This window comes from Acanthisitta chloris, unplaced genomic scaffold (genome assembly GCF_000695815.1).
Source record: "Acanthisitta chloris isolate BGI_N310 unplaced genomic scaffold, ASM69581v1 scaffold14000, whole genome shotgun sequence".
NCBI classification, from domain to species: Eukaryota; Metazoa; Chordata; class Aves; order Passeriformes; family Acanthisittidae; genus Acanthisitta; species Acanthisitta chloris.
In genome coordinates this window covers 38,506-58,366 of record NW_008650075.1, presented here as the reverse complement: position 1 = coordinate 58,366, position 19,861 = coordinate 38,506, and the positions used below count along the sequence as shown (strand labels likewise).

Below are 19,861 nucleotides of genomic sequence, written 5' to 3'. Positions count from 1 at the left end.
AGTCATCTAGCTGAGAACAGTCTCCCTGCTAATAGCTGACATGCTGTGAACGCCATAGCCTGGAAAAATCTAAAAGTAGTTGAGAGGAACATCATTATTTGCTGGTTTCTGACTTAACACACTCTGCAGAAAAGGTTAAATTCTAAGCAGGACTGTGATAGTGACAGCAGGAAAATAGATATTTTAGAGCAGATACATCAAAATAAATAAGCAAATGAACAAATTCTGAATAATTTAACAAACTCAATATTTTTAAAACAGAATTTCTGCCTCTTCCCAGCAAATGACAAATGTGATTCTTAATTCTCAACTTCCACTTGGCACTGGCAATGGGTGTTTGCATTTGGAAGTTGTCATGAAATTAGAGTCGTGAGATGAGGGTCAAACTGGATTTTGAAGGGATGAGGTCAAATGATAACTGTTAAATGTCTTAAAAGTATGACAAGCAGCAAAACTGTTATTCATGTAGACATTTGGCTTTACTTTACTTCAAAAGAATATAACCCAGTGAAACAAATGGATGAGAGAGTTTGAGTCCTTTACCCCTTGTCCTTCTCCAATTCCAGACATAATTTAAGGTTCTGCTGAATGTGCAGGACAATGAAGGACAGAGCACTAAAGTATGAAACATATTTCCAAAGTGAAAAATAGAGACATTTTCAGACATGAACTGCAGTTTCAACCCCAGCCCTCACACATTCACTATCTCCTCATAAAAGAGCCAACAGGTCCTTGTATTTTATACCTGAGGTGGTTACCTTCAAATTAAGAGCATTTTTTTCTCACACCTAACCTTCTGATAGGCTACATTTCATTTTCTCATCTTTGAGGGGAACTTTAGCCATTTCCTCTAATACAGGGGCACTGCAGTTACTTTAAGTATCTGATGCATTTGCAAAAGCTTAAAATAGCTTGGCTGAGGGAATCTATCTATAAACTTCTGTGCAAACCTTTGTTATTGAAATTCTTGTACTGCATAACAGAAAAAGTTCAAGGGCTATTATTACACAGTAAGGAAATAATAAAGAAAACCAAACCTTCCTGGGTAAATGAATCTTGAGGCACAAGAAGGAAAATCTCAGGGGTAAAACAGAGCAAAAGTACAAGAGGGCCATTGGAAAAAAGTATAATATCTCAGACGTATTACTTCATAGGCACATCTTTGGATGCAGCCCAGTGTTGAAGTGCTTTGAAGAATCAGAACAGAAAAAAAGGTGTGATATGTTGAACTTTGAATTTTGTCTTTACATTTTTAAATCTTTTTATTTTCTAGAAAATAAACTAATCTTGTTAAAATACAAACACCTCCATGTGACTACTGCAGCCAAGCAATCCACTAAGGGTGAAGCTTATGGGAGCCTGGGTAAGTTGGGACAGGAGCAGATTAATTCATGCAGCAACTAGGGTGTGAGAAGGAACTGGTTCAGAAGATAAAAGCCTGACAGAAGAGATGGAAGAAACCAGATCCATGAAGCCAAGTTTATGAAGGGAGGAGCAGAGAGCATCTATACCCCAATGAGACTAAGGATTCTCAAAGCATAGGTTAAACCAGGCAATGAGTAGCCTAAAGGCTGAAGAAAGAGGCAGTGACAATCCCCATCAGGGACCATGAACCCCATCAGCCACCAGACCACATTGCTCAAACTCTCCTGCAGGGAATTTGCCATAGAGGGTTGTCCAAGGTTACAATAATTTTTCTATTGGACAACAATTTTTTCCAAGGCATTCAAACAAGGAGAAATGAGTAGCACAACCGAACTGTGTAATGAACATGATGGGAATGTCATCCACTTCAATAACAGGTTATTGCTTATTACCTGAAAATTCTACTTCAATATTATATGTCACACTATACCAACGATATCATAGCATATTAATTATCAAGGGTGTTGAGTACCTGAATGAAAGGGAAGAGCAGTCCCACGGCGAAGTTGGAGAGCCAATTGACTGTTCCAGCTATCATGAATGCAGCTGGTCTCTGTGACTGCTGGAAGAACTCTCCAGTGAGGACAAACGGAATGCCACCTGAAATGAGGTCCAACAAAACAGTGGGTTTAGTAAACTTCCCCTGCCATCAGCAGTTTGACCTACAGAGATGAACACGCTCCATGCTGCACACCTCAGTGACTAGCACTACTCTGCAGCTCTGCTCAGGTGTGTGCAGTGGCTGCTGAGACAGTAAGATGGGACGTGTCAAAATCATTCTTTAGAGAAGTGACACTTCTCTCTCTCATGCCATTGCATCTCCTGTTTTACATTCTTTTCAGGGATAGTGAGCAGGTAACAGAGGAAGGAATCCACACAACAGATTCCAGAGTACCACGTGAGGAGATGTTTATTAAAAATAAGAGTTACTGTGTTTACAAAAATGCTTGAAATTCAGAAAATTCAAAAATACTCAAAAATACTTTCAGGCCTTAACAGTTGGATAGATGACTCCAAAGAGACTAAACAGTATTTTTTAATAATTATTACCTACTTCATTTCAGCAATAGAAAAGACAAAACACTTGCTTCTCTAGGAGTATACTTTACGTTGATGCTTATTTATTACATTCCTTTACTACATGCACTGCTTGTACTTCTGGCAAGGTCTATTTCCCCTATCAGCCAAGGACTCTGACCTCTATAATAACAAGTTCAATTGAATATCATTTGTCACTTGTGTTTCCTTCCACTTAGGCAGTGGACTATTCTATACAGCACTGGCATATTGCTGGGCTGACAATACCCCTGGGGAATAGCTGTCTAGTAGCTGAAAGTCTCAATTTATGATCTTTGACTTCCTTCATCCAATCAGATATTTCAATAGAAACATTTCTACTTTTAGAGAACAAAACATGGATTGTATTTGCTGATTGGCTACATATTTTGGACTCGATGATCTTTGAGGTCTTTTCCAACCAGGTTGATTCTATGATTCTATATTGCACATTAGACATGTATCTACCTGCAGAATTACCACAGTTTGGAGAACTGTAGACCCTGTAACATCGGTCAGGTCTTCAGTATTCTGCTGCTCCCAGTTTCTACCTCTAGGTCCTCATGTGTGCTGGTATTACCTGTCTCACCACTTAGCTTTGTAGGCAAGATCTATGTACACAGGTACTCTGTAAGTCCTTCCTCTGTTTTAAACGTTTTAACAAGTTAGTTTGAACAAAGATATTTTTACAGAAAAATAACAATTACTTTTGTTACTGTGTAACAATCCTGACTTCTGAAATATACATAAATTAAGATGAAAACACAACTGGTCCTTCTCCTTGCCTGTCTCTCCTTAATCTATTTTTTTATTTTTTGCACTCCCCTTACTCTTGGACATTTGTGACTACATCTCAAAGTGCATTTATAGCAATGCATTGTCATGTGGCTCCTCGTGTTCAATGGCACTGGGCTTAAAAACATGCACCAGAAACTGTCCTATGAGCAGTATGAGATAGGAACTTGACATGTAACATGCAGGTGACACATGGGATCAGATGTTCTTCTGTTCCAGATCTTTCAGATGCAAAGACCATGAATATGTGCATAAAATAAAGGCAATGAGATGCAGAAAATGGGTATTTTCCATCATCAGCTAATATGACTTTATGTGAGAACGTATCAAAAGTGGTAGCAAAGGATTCAACTGAACTTTCCACCCCAAAGACTGCCAGTATATATTACACCCAAAAAAAGTAGAAAGCAAATAAATTAATTTACTCCTACTTCATACACAGGAAACTGAGATATGGAGAGTTTGGGCCACCCAAACTGCAGCTTTGTGTCTTTCTGCAAGACTAGATGTTCCATCTAGTTCTATGTGACTAAAAGAAATTACCTCTCCCAGTAGCAGTTTGAACATATATAATAAAGAGCTGAACATGCATAACAACAAAATTCAAGCACCATGTGGCCTATCAATCCTTGATGTCCTTTCTAGCATACACTTGGAAATTAAATTCAAATCCTATGATACAGCAACAATCACACCTGTTTTGTCAACATCAAGTTTAAGTCTGAAATGCCATACAAGGCAGCGGTTTGCCAGGACACTTGCCCTTTGGAGAGAGGAGCTGAAGGACTGTAAGCACAGAAATCATGTAAGATGTTTTATTTATGATCATTTATTCTGTCATGCCTTTGCTGTAGGACAATCTACAGAGGTGTTGCTGTTCTTGTCAGTATAATAAAAAAAATGCTGTTGGAAACATCACTTGGAGAAATACACATTGTACAAGAGAGGAAAAAAGCCAGAGGAAAAAAAACAGTACAAAGGGACAGAAACATATCAGAATGCATAAATGTTATGGAAATAAAAATGCATAGGCACTAACTTGGAAAATGTTCCTTGAAATTCCAGTGTAATTTCCAAGCACGTATTAATCATCACTAACTTTCAAAAGCTCTGTGGAGTAATAGGAAGGGTGGCACAGAGAGACGTCCTGACTTTCTTGTAGTATGGAGAAGCATCCCCACAGCACCACGTAGAGGGATGACTAAAAAAAATCATACAGGGGAACCAAGAAGCCTGAAACGTGATATGTGAGTTATGGAAAAGACATGTCAAGTCTAGAAACATGAGAATCTGAACGAAGCCAGGTCATTGCTGTATGTGTATGTGCCTGCAAGAGCACAGACTTGATTTCATGATGATGCAGAGGAGAGGATGTGAATGCCTGCCAAGGGCCATAGCACTGTGAGGAACACACTCTGCAGCTGAGTGAAGTGAAAAAGAAATCTGAGTGAGCTGAAGGAAAAATGTAAAGCCCTAAGACACAACCAGTGAAGGCACCTGAGATCAGCAGAACCTATAGCCCCAGGATGTCATCCTCAGTCATGTCAAGGTGTCAGAGATGTGCTCAAGGACTCCCTTTCTCCTGGAACTTACTGTTCTTTGAGATACAAACCTGAGTGTGTGGGGTTGAAGGAAGGTGTGGTGTGCTTTGAGTAATAAGTTGGATTTGGGCTGCAGAGATCACAACATTATGGCATCTCACCAAACACTCCTTACAAAGTCAGTCTCCGTGTGAATCCTGAGAGCTTTTTTAGGGCAAGAGCTCCCATACTTTCCAACTCCATGCTTTAAGAGAAGGAGTCTACAAAGGAAGATGTTTTGAGAAAATAGACAACAACTTTGCAACAATGTTCTGTTTTGGGGGAAAAAGAGTCTGTGCAGTTCTAGACATGATCAGGCAAAATGGATTTTGTCTGCAAGGCAAGGCATGTGGGGAAGACTGATATATCCTACTAGGGTTGGGAGATAAAGTACTGTCTCAATGAAAGGTTTGGTTATTTGCAATTCAAGGGGCAAAATACAACTCTAGAGGGTAGCTGTGGGAGCAATGGAAGTGAGGCAAAAATTCTGGAAGATGACTGCTGGAAAAACAACCTAGTGTCCATCAATGAGAGAGCAAACAGCTCTCAGTTTCTCTAACCCTAACCCAGTGACCAAAGTCCCCCAAAATCCACATCAAACCCCATGGGAAAATACCCTGCAGGAACACTGCCAGTCAGGGATGCAGTGCAGCTATGGTGTTTCTTCTATCTCTGTTGGGTACAGATAGAATAAGAGTTTTGCCAAATACATATCTCAATCTTCAAAGAGATATTCTGTCACCTGTCAGATTATTTTAACCTGTACACTGTGTTTGATAGAATAATACCCCACCAAGTCACGACATTGCAGAGTCAGATATGACAGATGTATTGCCCAGCTAAGCCTGCTGAGGGAACTGGGAGCAGAAGGTGTGATAGAGATGTTCTGAGTCACAGCTTCATGCTACACTCTGCTGTCTGTCTCCAGCTCTTCCCCACAGGATAATGAAGCAAAACAAGCACTTCACTTGTATCAAAAAGGCATTGTTCATTAACCACATTAATTTGTTGAGCATTTTGAAGAGTATGGGCTTTTCTGCCTCAGATTAAAGGCTGCTTGAACAAGAACATTTGCGGTTAAATGAGTCTAAAAGTACAAATAAACTAAAAGTACAATAAGACCAAATTAAACCCCACAAATAATACAAAGCCTTGCAAAGCCTAATAATATAATAATTAGTATCTATAATTATTAACAGACTAGGTTTAAATACAACATTTTGTGAAAGATTTTTTTCAGTTTTTGAGGTACTCTGAGCTTTGCTGGTGCAAGGCAACCCATATCGTTCAGAGTAAATAAAAAACCCCAACTAGGCAATGGTGCAGAACAAAAATATTGACACACCCTGTTGTAACAACATTAGTTTAAACATTATTTCTTGGTTCTCAGGTAGTTTACACTAAACTGGTCAAGATTGTTACATAAACTATAATAAACCATGCAACATTCTTTCTAGTTCCATTTAGGCAACTATTTCTGCAGCAGATATTTCATGCCATTTTGTAATGCAAAAGACATGAGAATACCCATATCTGAACCATCTGATCATTTCCTCTACAGTGAAATGAAATTCTCCCCCCTTGAATATTAATTAGTGCATTTTCCTGCAATTTGTACTTCCATAAGGCACTGCTGGGCACAGAATTGATAATGCAGAGATGTTTTTGTTGTTGCTGAGCAGAGCTCACATAGAGCCAAGATCTTTTTGGGTTTTCATACTGCCACACTGGCAAGGAGGTTGGGGGTGCATAGGAGGTTAGGAGGAGACACAGCTGGCACAGGTGACTCAAACTGACCAAAGGGATATTCCATACCATATGACATCATGCTCGGTGTATAGAGTGGGAAGAAGGAGGAAGGAGGGACATCTGGAGTGATGACATTTGTCTTCCCAAGGAACCATTGCACATGATGTGTCCCTGCTCTCCTGGAGATGGCTAAACACCTCCTGCTCATGGGAAGCAGTGAATTAATTCCTTGTTTTGCTTTGCTTGTGTGTGCAGCTTTTGCTTACTCTATTAAACTGTCTTTATCTCAACCCATGAGTCTTTCTAGCTTTCACCCTTTTGATTCTCTCCCCCATCCCCTTGGTGGGGGAGTGTGTGAGCAGCAGGATGGGGCTTGGTTGCTAGCTGGGGTTAAACCATGACAGTCCTGCATCTACTTTTCTATATATTTACTAGTTTGCACTTTTGTAAGTTTAAATGTTTCATACTAGTTCACAGAAGAAACAATATATTTTTTCACTAGGCTTTCTATATCCAGTCCCCATTAATCTGAATGATGTACCTAGGTCACTTCCACAACTTTCGAATAAATCAGTTTGTCACAGTTCCATGAAGCTCTAAAACACATGGGTGCATTTTTCCAGCAGCAAATTTCTCCAGTGTTGGAATTGTGAGCCATCAGCAAGTAATTAATGATCATTCAGGAAAAGCTGCTAGCTGAGGTAGGAGGATGCTGTCAAGTGTCAAAGCATTCACATTTTGAAAGCTTCAATTAAGATAATTTGTAAAAATCTATTGTTAGGGGGATAAAGTTCCTAAGTTTTCCTGCTGCTAAGAACTCCAGGTGTCACCTCCAACAATTGCTTTATCCAACAGATACTGTTACCTTTCAAATACTGAGGGTTCATTTTTCTTTAGAACTGCCACTAATTATAAAGAGTTTAAACCACTTCTGTTATAGACCTGTTAAAAACTTCACATTTATTCTATGCTGCTCTTTAAGAGGAAAGAATTCAAACAAAACATAAACCAGGTATTAATGCCAAGCTATATGTTGAATGACATTGTATTTAATATATTCAAGGTGCATGCTATCCACCCCCACAAAACATTCAATGAAGATGTGGCCAGATTGAAAACAATTCTGGTTTTATTTCTTAACAGCCCCAAAGCTCAGTTTGTTCACTCAAATGTAATCCAAAGAGAAATTCTGAACTACTTGACTCAATAGAAGCAGTCGAAAATACTCCTGCCCCCAAGTGTAGGCAGGAGCTTTTTCCATTGCTAAAGAACACCAGAAAAGGAAAGGTATATCAGAGCTCCTGTGGCTGTGCTTCACAGCCCACGTAATTAAAGCAGTGGCATTAATATTGCAGGTCATGAGGCCAGAACATCAATCCTAAGGATACTGGTTCTGGATGGATAGCAGTCAGCAGCACTGGAGGGGCACAGCAGGGCAGGGGACAGGGCAGAGATCCCTCAGCAAACCTTCAGTTGAGACTGGTATGTATTGTCTCCAGGTTATCACAAGTTCTTGAACTGAATCAGAACTCAGATTTGGAACATTCAACTGATTTTACTGCAGCAGGTTTTAAATCTACTGTTGTGCCCACAAAAGCTTCACAACTATCAATGAGCTAAACCTTTTCTTAAATACCTGGGAAAACTAAAGGTTATTTCTGCACAAATTCTCTGTATCTGATGCAGGAGCTAATTGGCACTATCAAAGTCTGCTGATCTCCTGGAAAAACTGTAAAGGCTTCTAGTTTAGAAAATACAAGAAATATTGAACATTAACTTATACTTGCAAATCTACTACTTTTTAAAATTAGATATAGGGAAATATGGATTTATTTGTTTCTTTATAACAATTTTCTGGTACAAAAATGGGTATTTTTCCACAGAAGCAAGCTTGAACTCTTACTTTTTTGCTCCACCCCTGTCAGTGTTCAAAGCCATGTTAGATGAAGCCTTGAGCAACCTGCTCTGGTGGGAGGTGTCCTTGCCCAGGGCAGGGGATTGGGACTAGATGATATGTAAGGCCCATTCCAACCCCCAAAATTCCATGATTTTATGATTCTCAATGTGGACTATCATAATGTCTCTGTGGGAGGCCATGAACACTAGAATTTCTTACATCCCATTCTAAGTGGAGAAGCTAAAACATCACACAAAGCTTCTGTAGATGCCTATCTCAGGCAATAATAGTGATACTGCCTTTGATTTCAGCACCTTTGTGTCCACATATGTGCTACCACACCTTGGTTTGTGTTTCACATCCAAGAGCTGATTTTTTTTTCTTCAGCAATGGCATTTCAGATGGAAGAAACCTCATGACTTCCAAAGTGACCCTTTTACCACAAAGCTCTGCTGTCGATACAGTTGCACGTTGGCATTCAGAGTAAGAGCATGGATTGATTTAAACTTTAAATACCAAAATATCTTTGATACACCTCAGGGCACAGCAATGATTTCCTTTGAGTTTTCTTTTGTTTACTTTATAATGTCAATTTAACACACAGTGAATATACCATGATCGTGTTTTTATTGTATCAGCTGTGCTAGGGAAGATTTCACTCACATTCCATAAACCATGACGAATATTATCCAATTCCATTATAAAACTCTCAGGAAAGACACAAATGTGAGTGAAATATTTTTATGGAATGGCCTGGTTTGTTATTGTTTCTGAGCTGTGTCTGAAAAAAGAATTGTTTAAAACACAACAGTAGAAAAATTAAGATCTTGCTATGCTAAAATTATGATTTTTTTTTCAAATTCCAACTGAGTGTGAATTTTATTTATTTCTCTTTCCTGTGGTGAGAGTGTGACTGGAAACCTACCACTGATCTGATTTTGTCATCCTTATGCATACTAAAGATGAAGCTATTTTGAAAGTAGTAATTGAAGCAAAATCACACGGATTCATGTTTGATCACACTAAATTCAGCCTTATCCAAACTCCACTGAACTCAGCAGGAGGAAATGCTACTCATCCCCAGAAATACCTACAGGATTTAAGACTAGAATAACTACTTCTAAGATGTTACATGGCATAGGGCAGTAAAGTCAGAATGCCTGAAGCCACTGTGTAAGACTTAACCAGACACTTCTGCCTCCTTCTCACCCTAGGCCACCGATTTCAAAACAGCAGTTGTTGATAGAAATTAATCTTTGCACAAAAAGTGAGCTTTTAGACAAATGGAAGTGAAGACTTTATACAGAGGATCAAGCATCTCACCTGGAGATAAATGAAGCACACAGAAGATACAGGAACCCAGGATCCTGTATCCAATCCTGAATCCAATCCTCAGCTGTTTCAAGCAGGATTTAATTTATAAAATGTGTTTGTTTCATTTCTCTTTTTGCTGTTTCCATTCAGCAGCTGATACAGAACTCAACTCTTCTAGCACCTAGGAGTTTTCTGTCAATTTCTATTCTAAATTTATTCATAGCTAGCTAGTTTGGGTCTTTGTTATTTTCTGCATCAACCTTTACCTTCAGGTTATTCTCCCATCTCAGTGTTATTTTCCCATGTACTTAGAAACAGAAATCATATTCTCAGCCTTTTTTGTTAGACACTAACAAGTTCTTCTGTATCTTTTCCTGTAAAATTCACCTTCATGGTAGCCCTTCTTTACAATTTTCCATGTTAACTGCTGCACAAGCAGCACAGTTTTGTGCTCCAACATCCAGCTCTAAGTCATCACCTCAAAAATGATGACACAACGTGTGACAACACAATGACCATTTTAGCCATTACAGTACAGAAAGACAATTCAAGGAAACAGCTAAAAATAAGCAGAACCTTCTCTTTTTTTCTGTGTAAGTTTAGAGTGTCTGTCCAGAAAGAGATCAATTCTGCAGGCACAGTTTAATGTGACAGTGTTCAGTGTCCACGTGGAGGCAGCCACACAGGTTTAATGGAGAAAGTGGGGATAACATTTGGTTTTTTCTTGTTCCTTAAAAATTGTCTAAGGCAAAGTTAAAGTAAGACATTTCATTTCTACCTAAGCCCTTCTATCACTATGCAGAATTCCAAGGAGCTGCATATTATTTAACCACTCAGTAAAGACATTAAAAATCAATGCATTTCCTCATGAGGCATCATATGAACAGCACAAATACTTTTTGTAGGGATTGGAAATGTTCTCTTGCTATTTATCTTTGATTTCTTTTCTCTAATGATTTTTGGCTTTTTGCTTGTTGTCTCCTTAGGAGCCAGAACTAATCCCCCTAGTTCTATTTACTCTTTGCTAGGTGACACTTCTTCAGTTGAAATGTATCCTATATTCATTTCAGGTCAACTCTGTGACTAAGAAAAAAATTTTCATGAAGTTTGTGCCCTTTGACTGAAGTGAAAACCGTGAAATTATTTACCACTCTGTTCCCATAATCATAAGTTATATTGAAAGCAGTTCAATTTCTCTGCAACCAAATACCTTCACTTGTGTATAAGTAATCAAACAGGCACAAGGAGGCAACTGTCTGGACCAGCATAGCTCCCTAATCTATAAAATAATAAACAATTTTTGAAGGGTATTTTTCTTTCAGATCACAGATTGACTACCTTGAGCATAAGGGTCCCTTTCATTTTTAGTAAGTGAAGCTTTCTGCTATTTGTCTTGTGATAAACATTATAAGTACCAAACCACACACATGCCTGAATGTACCTGTCGCTAGCATTCCTGTGTCAGTCCTTAGCAATATGCCTCAAAAACATTTTCAAGCTGAAAAGACAAGTTCAGAAAAACGAAACAAATAAACCCCCTCCACAGTTTATAGTAACAGCTGATTCTAACTGCAGAGGAGCAGATGGGACTCGTTCACATGCTCTCAGAAAGTGGGAGACCAACCACACAGCATCTAAGCTATTAAGAAAGTATCAGATGTTCTAACAAGAGTGAGAATATTGTACTTTTAAAGGCAATTTTATGCTCCAGAAAGTCAGAGCAATATTTTTATAAACTCAATTCCTCACGTTGCTTACTATCTTTGGGTGGGATAATTCTCCTGTGTACCAATTGCTCAGTGAACATAATTAAATTCAACCTAGCTTAAGATCTGTACATATGGAACCATTTCAAACCATGTGTTTTTACCCATTTCAGAATGCTGAGATGCTCTAAATAACTACAGGAGGAATGAAATAAGATACTGAGCATTAGTTACACCACAGCAATAATATCTGTTCAGCCTATACAAGTGTCAGAACTTATACAAATGGTCAAAAACATAAAAAAAATCTGCAACTTTATAGTAAAGAATACACATTAATTTTCTTGGGAAAAAAACTTTTTACTGACCAGAAAGGTGGGAAAGTCATTCCTGAACTTCAGCCTTGTCTCATTAAACTACCAGAGTGCTACAAAAGAATGCTAGATATCGAAGTGTGAAATTTTCCTGCTAAGGGGGTGTCATAAAATAGCACTGAACAGGTGGCAATAAGAAATATCTGGGATGATAAGGTAAAAGTCTACAAGATCACAAGCTGAAGAGGGAGGAAGGGGATCAGTTGCTCTGTTTCTGAAAGAACTACAGGTCATCACACAAATCACAACAAAGGACATGTGCATAAGAGGCCAGAGACATGCACTTTTCTTTGCCAAAGAATGCTAAAATTTTGCAGTTTCAGACAGAGAATTAACAAGGCCATGAAAGACTGTGAAAATCTTAAAACTATGCCTCAGGAAGGCCTTAAACTGAAAAAAATGCACAGGTTCTGGAAAGGTGTCTCACCTACTTGCCCTGTTTGTATTTTTCTCTAGGCACTTTCCTACAGACATTGCACTGCAGAGAAGTGGAAACACAAACCACTCGATTTTGATCTTTGTGTGGTAGTTAAGGACTCAATATCCGTGGCAGCCTGCCTGACTGCCTATAAACAACAGGCTTTTTTTTCCTTATAGTCTCTCTGGATCTTTCTTATTTCAACGTATGCATTCTGTCCCTCAAGCATCTCAGCACAGCAGCAGGAGCCTGGCTCACCCTTCTCATGGTATTGGGACAGCTCTTAGGGGCCCCAAGTCTGTCTCTTCTCCAGGTTGAACAAGTCCAGCTCACCCAGTCCCTTCTCACAGGGCTCCTGGCACTGATTTGGTGACTCTCTGTGGACTTGCCACAGGCTTTTGATGTATTGGGTTGGAGGATAAAACTTGTCCCAGTAATAGCACCCAGATATTGAAGCTGTGCCTTGTGATATAAAAAGCAGTGGATTCAAAGTGGATGTCTCACTTTTTTGGTAATATTTTCTTTGTTCAGGAAAAAATATATCTTCTCATTCAACTGTTTTAAAACATGGCTAATAATGGAAGTTGGCTTCATGTTCTGAAAGAGAATTGCTCCTAACTAAGGGGTAGTAAAGTAGTTCAGATCTCCTAAGCCCCACTAAAGAGAATAGAGAGATTTCAGTGAAGATAAATCATCTTCCATTAAAGTCAGATAAAATATTCACAGCTGAAGTGTCAATTACCAAAATTTTCATTAAAAGCAAACCAAAGTTCAGTGCTACTGAGATATTCCTACTACTGTCAGATATGACAAATGTTTGAACACACTCCTTTGGATGCAGCCCTTCCTAAGCCCCACTAAAGAGAATAGAGAGATTTCAGTGAAGATAAATCATCTTCCATTAAAGTCAGATAAAATATTCACAGCTGAAGTGTCAATTACCAAAATTTTCATTAAAAGCAAACCAAAGTTCAGTGCTACTGAGATATTCCTACTACTGTCAGATATGACAAATGTTTGAACACACTCCTTTGGATGCAGCCCTGGATTCGCTTTGCTTTCTGGGCTGAGCTCTCACTGCAGCTCATGGTGAGCTTCTCCTCCACTGTCACTCCCAAGTGTTTCTCCTCACTGCTGGTTTCAATTACTTCCCCACCCAACCTGTAGCTGTGCCTGGGATTGCCCTGTCCCAGATGTAGGACCTTGCACAGCAATTACTAGCAAACTCTTTTCCCAGAAACAAGGGGGAAAGGACTACCTTGGTCTTCTCCCCATTTTACTCTAAACCAGCATATTTTTATCTCAGCTTTCCAAAGAAAGGATGCACAGAATTACAGCAATGTTTCATTAGAGTCACATGAAACATCAGCAACTCTTTCCTTCCCCAAATAAACCACAGTCAATTAATTAGGTCGGTGGTGAAGATGTATAAACTGTTGATTAATTTTTAATGTCCAACCCTTTACAAAGAAAAAGAGGCAATAAATAATGCATGAAGAAAAACCCCTGAGAACTCAGGGGAACAGAAGTCTTACTTTCTGGTTTACAGCTGAATTACTGTGAAAAAATCCTAAAAAGCACCTGATTTTCCCTTTTTTTTGTGGAGGACAGTCTGTAAGAAATTCTTTGAAAATGTAAGCACTGTTTTGACATCTTAGGCTGTATGTGAATTGAATGAGGATTACATTCCTCCTATCTATTTTCATATAATTTCTTGTTAACATTTCATTATTTGGTAACTGCAGGATCTGTTTCTGTTCAAGTATCTGAAGACTAGAGCAATACTATTTAGAGAAATACTACACTCAGGTAAGTATTTGCATCTCTATTAAAATGCATTTTCCAAAGATATGGTTCAAATTGAATCACAGGATAAATTAGGTTGGAAGCAACTTCTGGACTTCAGATGTCTTAGCAGAGTTACTCATGAACTTGTTCAGCTGAGATTTGAATAGCTCCAAGGATGGACATTTCATGGCCTCTTTGAGCAAAGTCTTCCAGTGCTTTATACTCAGTCCAAATTTTTTTTTCACTTCTATCCAGTCAGAATAGGCCTTGCTGAGAACTGGCTGCTGCTCTTTTCATTCTATACTTCTGAGAAAGGTCTGGCTTTATCACTCTTTTACACTTCAAACATGTTCTTAGTTACAGAAAATGAAATGCAAAAATTATAACCTTTGAACACTGGCTTGTCCAAAAAGTTGTATCCACCTCTAAGAAATCAAAGCTGGGCTAAGAAAATAGCTCCAATAAACTCAATGCAATCTACAAAAGCAGTTATCTGAGGGCATCAGCTCTGAAATGCAGACAATCAGTAGGGAACTGCCAGAATGAAGCAGCTCCATCATCAGGATACCTACCTTTTCATATTTCTGAAAAGGGTATGTGTAAACCCTCTTGCTCAGTGTTTCTCTGACTTTGGAAGGAAGAGAGCAAAGGATCCATACACAACTGTTCCCTTCCTCCCCCTTCACCAGCATCCCATTTTAATTCTACAAGCACTGAACTGCTGGTTCTCAAATATTCTGACACCTAAATGAGAGCACGCATACACAGGTTTTTATCAAGAATATTGCTATCATTTTGTGTTGCTATATTTTATTGACTTAGACCCCTTGTGGTATTCATAGAATCATAGAATCAATCAGGTTGGAAAAGACCTCAAAGATCATCAAGTCCAACCTTACTGTGGTTACTAGACCATGGCACTAAGTGCCACATCCAGTCTCAGCTTGAAAACCTCCAGGGATGGTGAATCCACCACCTCCCTGGGCAGCACATTCCAATGTCTGATCACTCTCTCTGTAAAAAATCCCTTCCTAATATCCAACCTGAACCTCCCCTGGCAGAGCTTGAGTCTGTGCCCTCTTGTCCTCCTGCTAGTTGCCTGGGAGAAGTGAAGTTCCATACAAGGGATTTGTTAATGTAATGCCAGTGCAAATATACCTGTGCTTTGATGTACAGAGAAACATGAAAACATATAGACATACCTGGTCCAATGCAGAACGATGCAATGATTGCAAGGATGCAAAATATACTGAGGTAAGGAAGCCAATGCACAGTGTCCTGGGTAGATAAAAGACATTCACACTAAGCATATTTACATATCATAAGTATTTTAGAAAATCACATAGTGTTTTCCACAATTCTTTATCTATTTCATAAGGTAGCCTGGGGTTACTTTAGAAAATCACAGTATTTCTGCAGGATCTTATTAGATAATTTGTACTGGAGGGATTCGTCTCTGTGGAATCCCTGTAGAGAAACACTAGACAAGCTCAGGCACCACAGAAGTCAGGACTTTGAAGTTCACAACTTCTTCTGCTAAAGTTCAAGCCAACCTGGAAAAGAGGTTATCTTTCCATTGAACAGATTCAGAACCTTCATCCTCTTCAGGTATTTCTGTCATGTTCAAAAAGAGCAACTATGATGGCCCACAGAGCTTCAAATTCACCAGTCTGGGCTGAGGGTTGGACATGTCAGGCTGCCATCCAGTAGAACAACTGAATCTGAACCTTGGCAAAGCATGGAAAAGCCACAGTCCAGGGATTTTATCCATAATCTGATTGTGCAGACAAGGAGGACTATGTGTGCAAACAATATGTAGAGGTAAAACCAGGACAACCCATAAATGTTTCTTTAAGGGAACTATTAGTGGTATCACTTACTTTCCTCACAAGGCAATCTTCCTTCTAAGTAGATTTTTCTCTATTCTGACCTCTAAATGAACTTGAAATACAGTGAGAAATTTCTGCTGAGTTTGCAGGACACTGTTTCTTAATCATGTCTGTGAATGCTCAAGTCTAATACTAATAGATGGGAAAAAACCATGGATGGCCATTCCTTTCTCTCTCCAACAGGTGAGGATTTCCATCAGCAAAGTGTGAATGCTATGTGAAGCCCCTATGCCTTTTTAATGCAAAAGCTGCTCTGGCTAACCATAGCACTCTGAAACCAACAGGTTCCTAAACTAGCAGAAGAGACCTTTTAATCCTTATGCCTGATTAAAAGGATTGGCTTAGGTTGGAATGTCGAGGCAAACCAGTATCAAGTATGTTTAAAACAGGCAGAAGACAGAGCAAAAATAAGTAGTGACCACAGTGTTACCTGTAAAGTCAGGGAGACAGTAAGTACTCCAAAGAAGACAACCATTAACCCAAAGCCTCCAATGAGAAGAGGTCTACGCCCAAGCCGTTCAATAACTAAGCCCTGGAAAAAACAAAAAGTGGCATTTGACTTTTTTGAAAAAGCACTGAAGAACATAGACCATGTAATAAGCTCTCCTAGAAAATATGGAGATCAAAAATAGAACCACCAAAGTTGATTTTACACTATTTATCAGCTGTGACGTTAGTAATTGTGTTTGCAATTATGTTTACACAATTTAACCTGTTTGAAAAAACAAGTCAGCATGGCATCCTTGTTGAAAGAACAAGGAAACCATCCAAGCAGTACTTGGTATTTGTTTTATGCCTGGATTTCCTACTGCAGAACAAATATAACCATACAGACAGGAACAGACTATGCAAATCCAAGTTTAATACCATTAGCATGGGAAATTTCAAAGTTAATACTACATCTACATTCTTGTGCAATGATTTAATAACTAAACAAGCAATGTACATTAGCTATATAAATATAATTACTATGATGATAACTAAGTGAAGTTTGATTTTTTTCAGGGCATAAATAATTGGATATTGATGGAATGGCTTACAAATTTGTCCCAAATTTCTGTAATAATGTTCTTACAACATGCAGTTTTTAAAGATTAATATGTTGAAGCAAATTAATCTCTTGCTTTTGCATTTTGACTATTTCTGAGTTTCAACATTCCTCTGAATTTAAGCTTAAAAGGTTTAAAATTTAAGATTTAGAGCTTTCAAGTATAGATAAAATTTTTATTAAATGAAAGTTTATTTTCAATTTCTTTTTTTCTCCAAACACAGAAGAAACATTTAGGTATGATTTCTGATAGTTAGTGTAGTTAGAATGTCCAAACTAAAGAAATCCACTCAGCAGAAAACTGCTCAGACAAGTGATTGTAAAAATGATACTTGTGCACTCATATCCATTTAAAATTTATATTAAACATCTGAAGATAAGGCACAAAATCTGAATATTTATCTGCTAGAGAAGAAAAAAAATCAAGAGTTTATTGAAAAGCTCTAACATGAAACTGATTAAAATAGGCTACTACATATTTTAGGTCATAAGAGCTGATGTGCAGTTCTTGGTGGAAACTACTAAAACTTGTAATTAAGTTGGTTTACTTATGAGAAAAACAAAACAATTTTATGAAGCCCCTAACAAGTAAGCTAAAGTCAGAATCACTCAACTGTTTGCCATATTGTTGATTACTGCAGACTGAAACCCGTTTAACACACATGCTTTGAGCAAAATATAACATAAGCAGCTCAAATGCAACCCTTAATTCTGGAAGACAGCACAGACCACTCCACTGGGAGGATTCAGAAGAAATACATCGAGGGATAGTACAGAGTCACCCAGGGATGAAATGCCTTGAGAGGCAAACACTTCTCCCTCAGCCTGGAGATTGATTTTAGGGCAAGTTTCAACACATGTTGATACTGTGAGGGTGGTGAGACCCTGTGCCAGGTTGCCCAGGGAGGCTGTGGCTGTCCCAACCCTGGCAGTGTTCACAGCCAGGTTGGATGAGCCTTGAGCAACCTGCTCTGGTGGGAGGTGTCCCTGCCCAGGGCAGGGGGTTGGGAGTGGATAATCTATAAGGTCCATTCCAACCCCTAAAATTCTGTGTTTCTATGATCTGCATGCTGAGCTGAACTTCTACACCAGATACATCCAGCGTGAGGCTGCAGAACACTGAAAGCAGCTCTTTGACATTTTGGAGTCCTTATGTCCTAGACTGTAAGAAAATATACTTGATGGCTGGGTTCAGTTTAACATTTTATAGGTCATTAGCAGTTGCTCTGCCATCAGAAAGGATTTTTTTTTCCAAACACATTCTTCTGACATTTAAAAGTGAATGGCTGGTGTGTCCAGTATTGTGTAAATATATTTGGTATATAATATATGAAGGTAGGGGAAAATTCTAAGAAAGAAAGGAATTTGCTTGTTTGCAACTTTACATTCCAAATAGCTCTCCCATTGCTTCTTATTTATTGCAGTGCAAAGAGAAATGTATTCCCTCTAGCAATTAAAGCATGTATTCACCTACTAAAATTTTCAGGTAAGTTTACTCATTTAGCATACATATTTACCATTTAATATACTTTGGGCTTTGCTGTTTCAGCCTTCTTCACTCATACAAAGCACCTCAGGATACACCAACATTTTATGCTCATTTTATGGAACTAATGCTAAAAAGCATCTTTTAAATAAAAAAAAATAAAAAAAACCTGATGCAAAAGTGTGTTGGGAATTAAAAATAGAAATAGTATTTTCAATAAAAAGCATCTTTTAAATAAAAAAAAAAAAACTGATGCAAAAGTGTGTTGGGGATTAAAAATAGAAATAGTATTTTCAATTGCTTCATCAACCATTACACTTAAGCAATGTAATATTCTGTTTATATTTTAGCCTCTATAAGGAAATAAAATCAGTAATTTATATACCAAGCATGTGAATGAATTTTTTAACCATACTTACAGAAAAAACAGCAGCCAGAGTCTCAACAGCACCAGTACTTAGTGTAACATAGGGGATTGTTTCCTGTTTGATCCCAGATTCACTAAAGATGTTGTTTGTGTAGTACCAGATCTGTATCAGAGGGAAAAAAATGAGTTTTTAATCATTATGGATTGAACAAGAAGATATCTGTATGCAGTTCAAGCATCTAATATGCCAGAGACCAGACTTGTTAAAACTCTGAGCGCTCCCAAATCACCAAGGACTGGGCAGGACAACAAAAAAATGGAAGGTGTACATTCCAGGTGGATTAGTCACAACACTGCTGTACTTCTGCTTGCAGACCCAGGCAGAATTACAAACAGCTTTAACTTGATTTAGCTTAATTCATTTTAGGAGTAAATCAAAGAAACTCACTTTAAGCTTGAATAGGAGGATACAAATAGGTTTTATGTGACTGAGCCACACACTGCTTAACAAGCAGGTTCATGTGGCTTTATGGAATACTTCAATGGCACATAACAGCAGATGAGAAAACAGGAAAGAGATGTTGAGAAGCATTGCAGAAGCTGCTTGTTTTTGGCCAGAAAGTGTGAGGTTTATCTCTAGTTTAAACTCCCTGCAGTGTGGACATCTGCAGCCAAGCCATCACCCTAATCTGTCTTTATTATCCACAGAAAGAAAAGACAGTTTTTAGAAAGAGTTGCTTGGTGAAAAGTAAAAAGCTGTTTTTAGGATGAACTGAATCATAGGCTAGAAGTAGCTGTCACTACTGGGCAGAAACCCAGGTTGCATAGCTTGGAGGTTAGTAAAATCTTATCCAGTGGTGACAATATCCAGGCAGAGAATATATAGTGGTGATATTCTAAAATAATAAGTCTGATAAGCATCAGAGCTCCATTCACATCACAAATAAAGTTTGAAAACCATACAATATT

General features: G+C 38.4%; 1 protein-coding gene across 1 annotated transcript in view; it reads right to left on the bottom strand.

Moving 5' to 3' along the window:
* Positions 1-19,861, bottom strand: part of SLC2A9 (solute carrier family 2 (facilitated glucose transporter), member 9) — a gene marked incomplete at its 5' end in the record, with an annotated part of 56,273 nt that overhangs the window by 1,800 nt on the left and 34,612 nt on the right. Inside the window, 4 exons of the mRNA XM_009083624.1 lie at positions 1,898-2,025; positions 15,305-15,380; positions 16,422-16,523; positions 18,945-19,055. Of these exons, the coding sequence (XP_009081872.1) occupies positions 1,898-2,025; positions 15,305-15,380; positions 16,422-16,523; positions 18,945-19,055 (417 nt within the window). The remainder of the gene's footprint in view (positions 1-1,897; positions 2,026-15,304; positions 15,381-16,421; positions 16,524-18,944; positions 19,056-19,861) is intronic.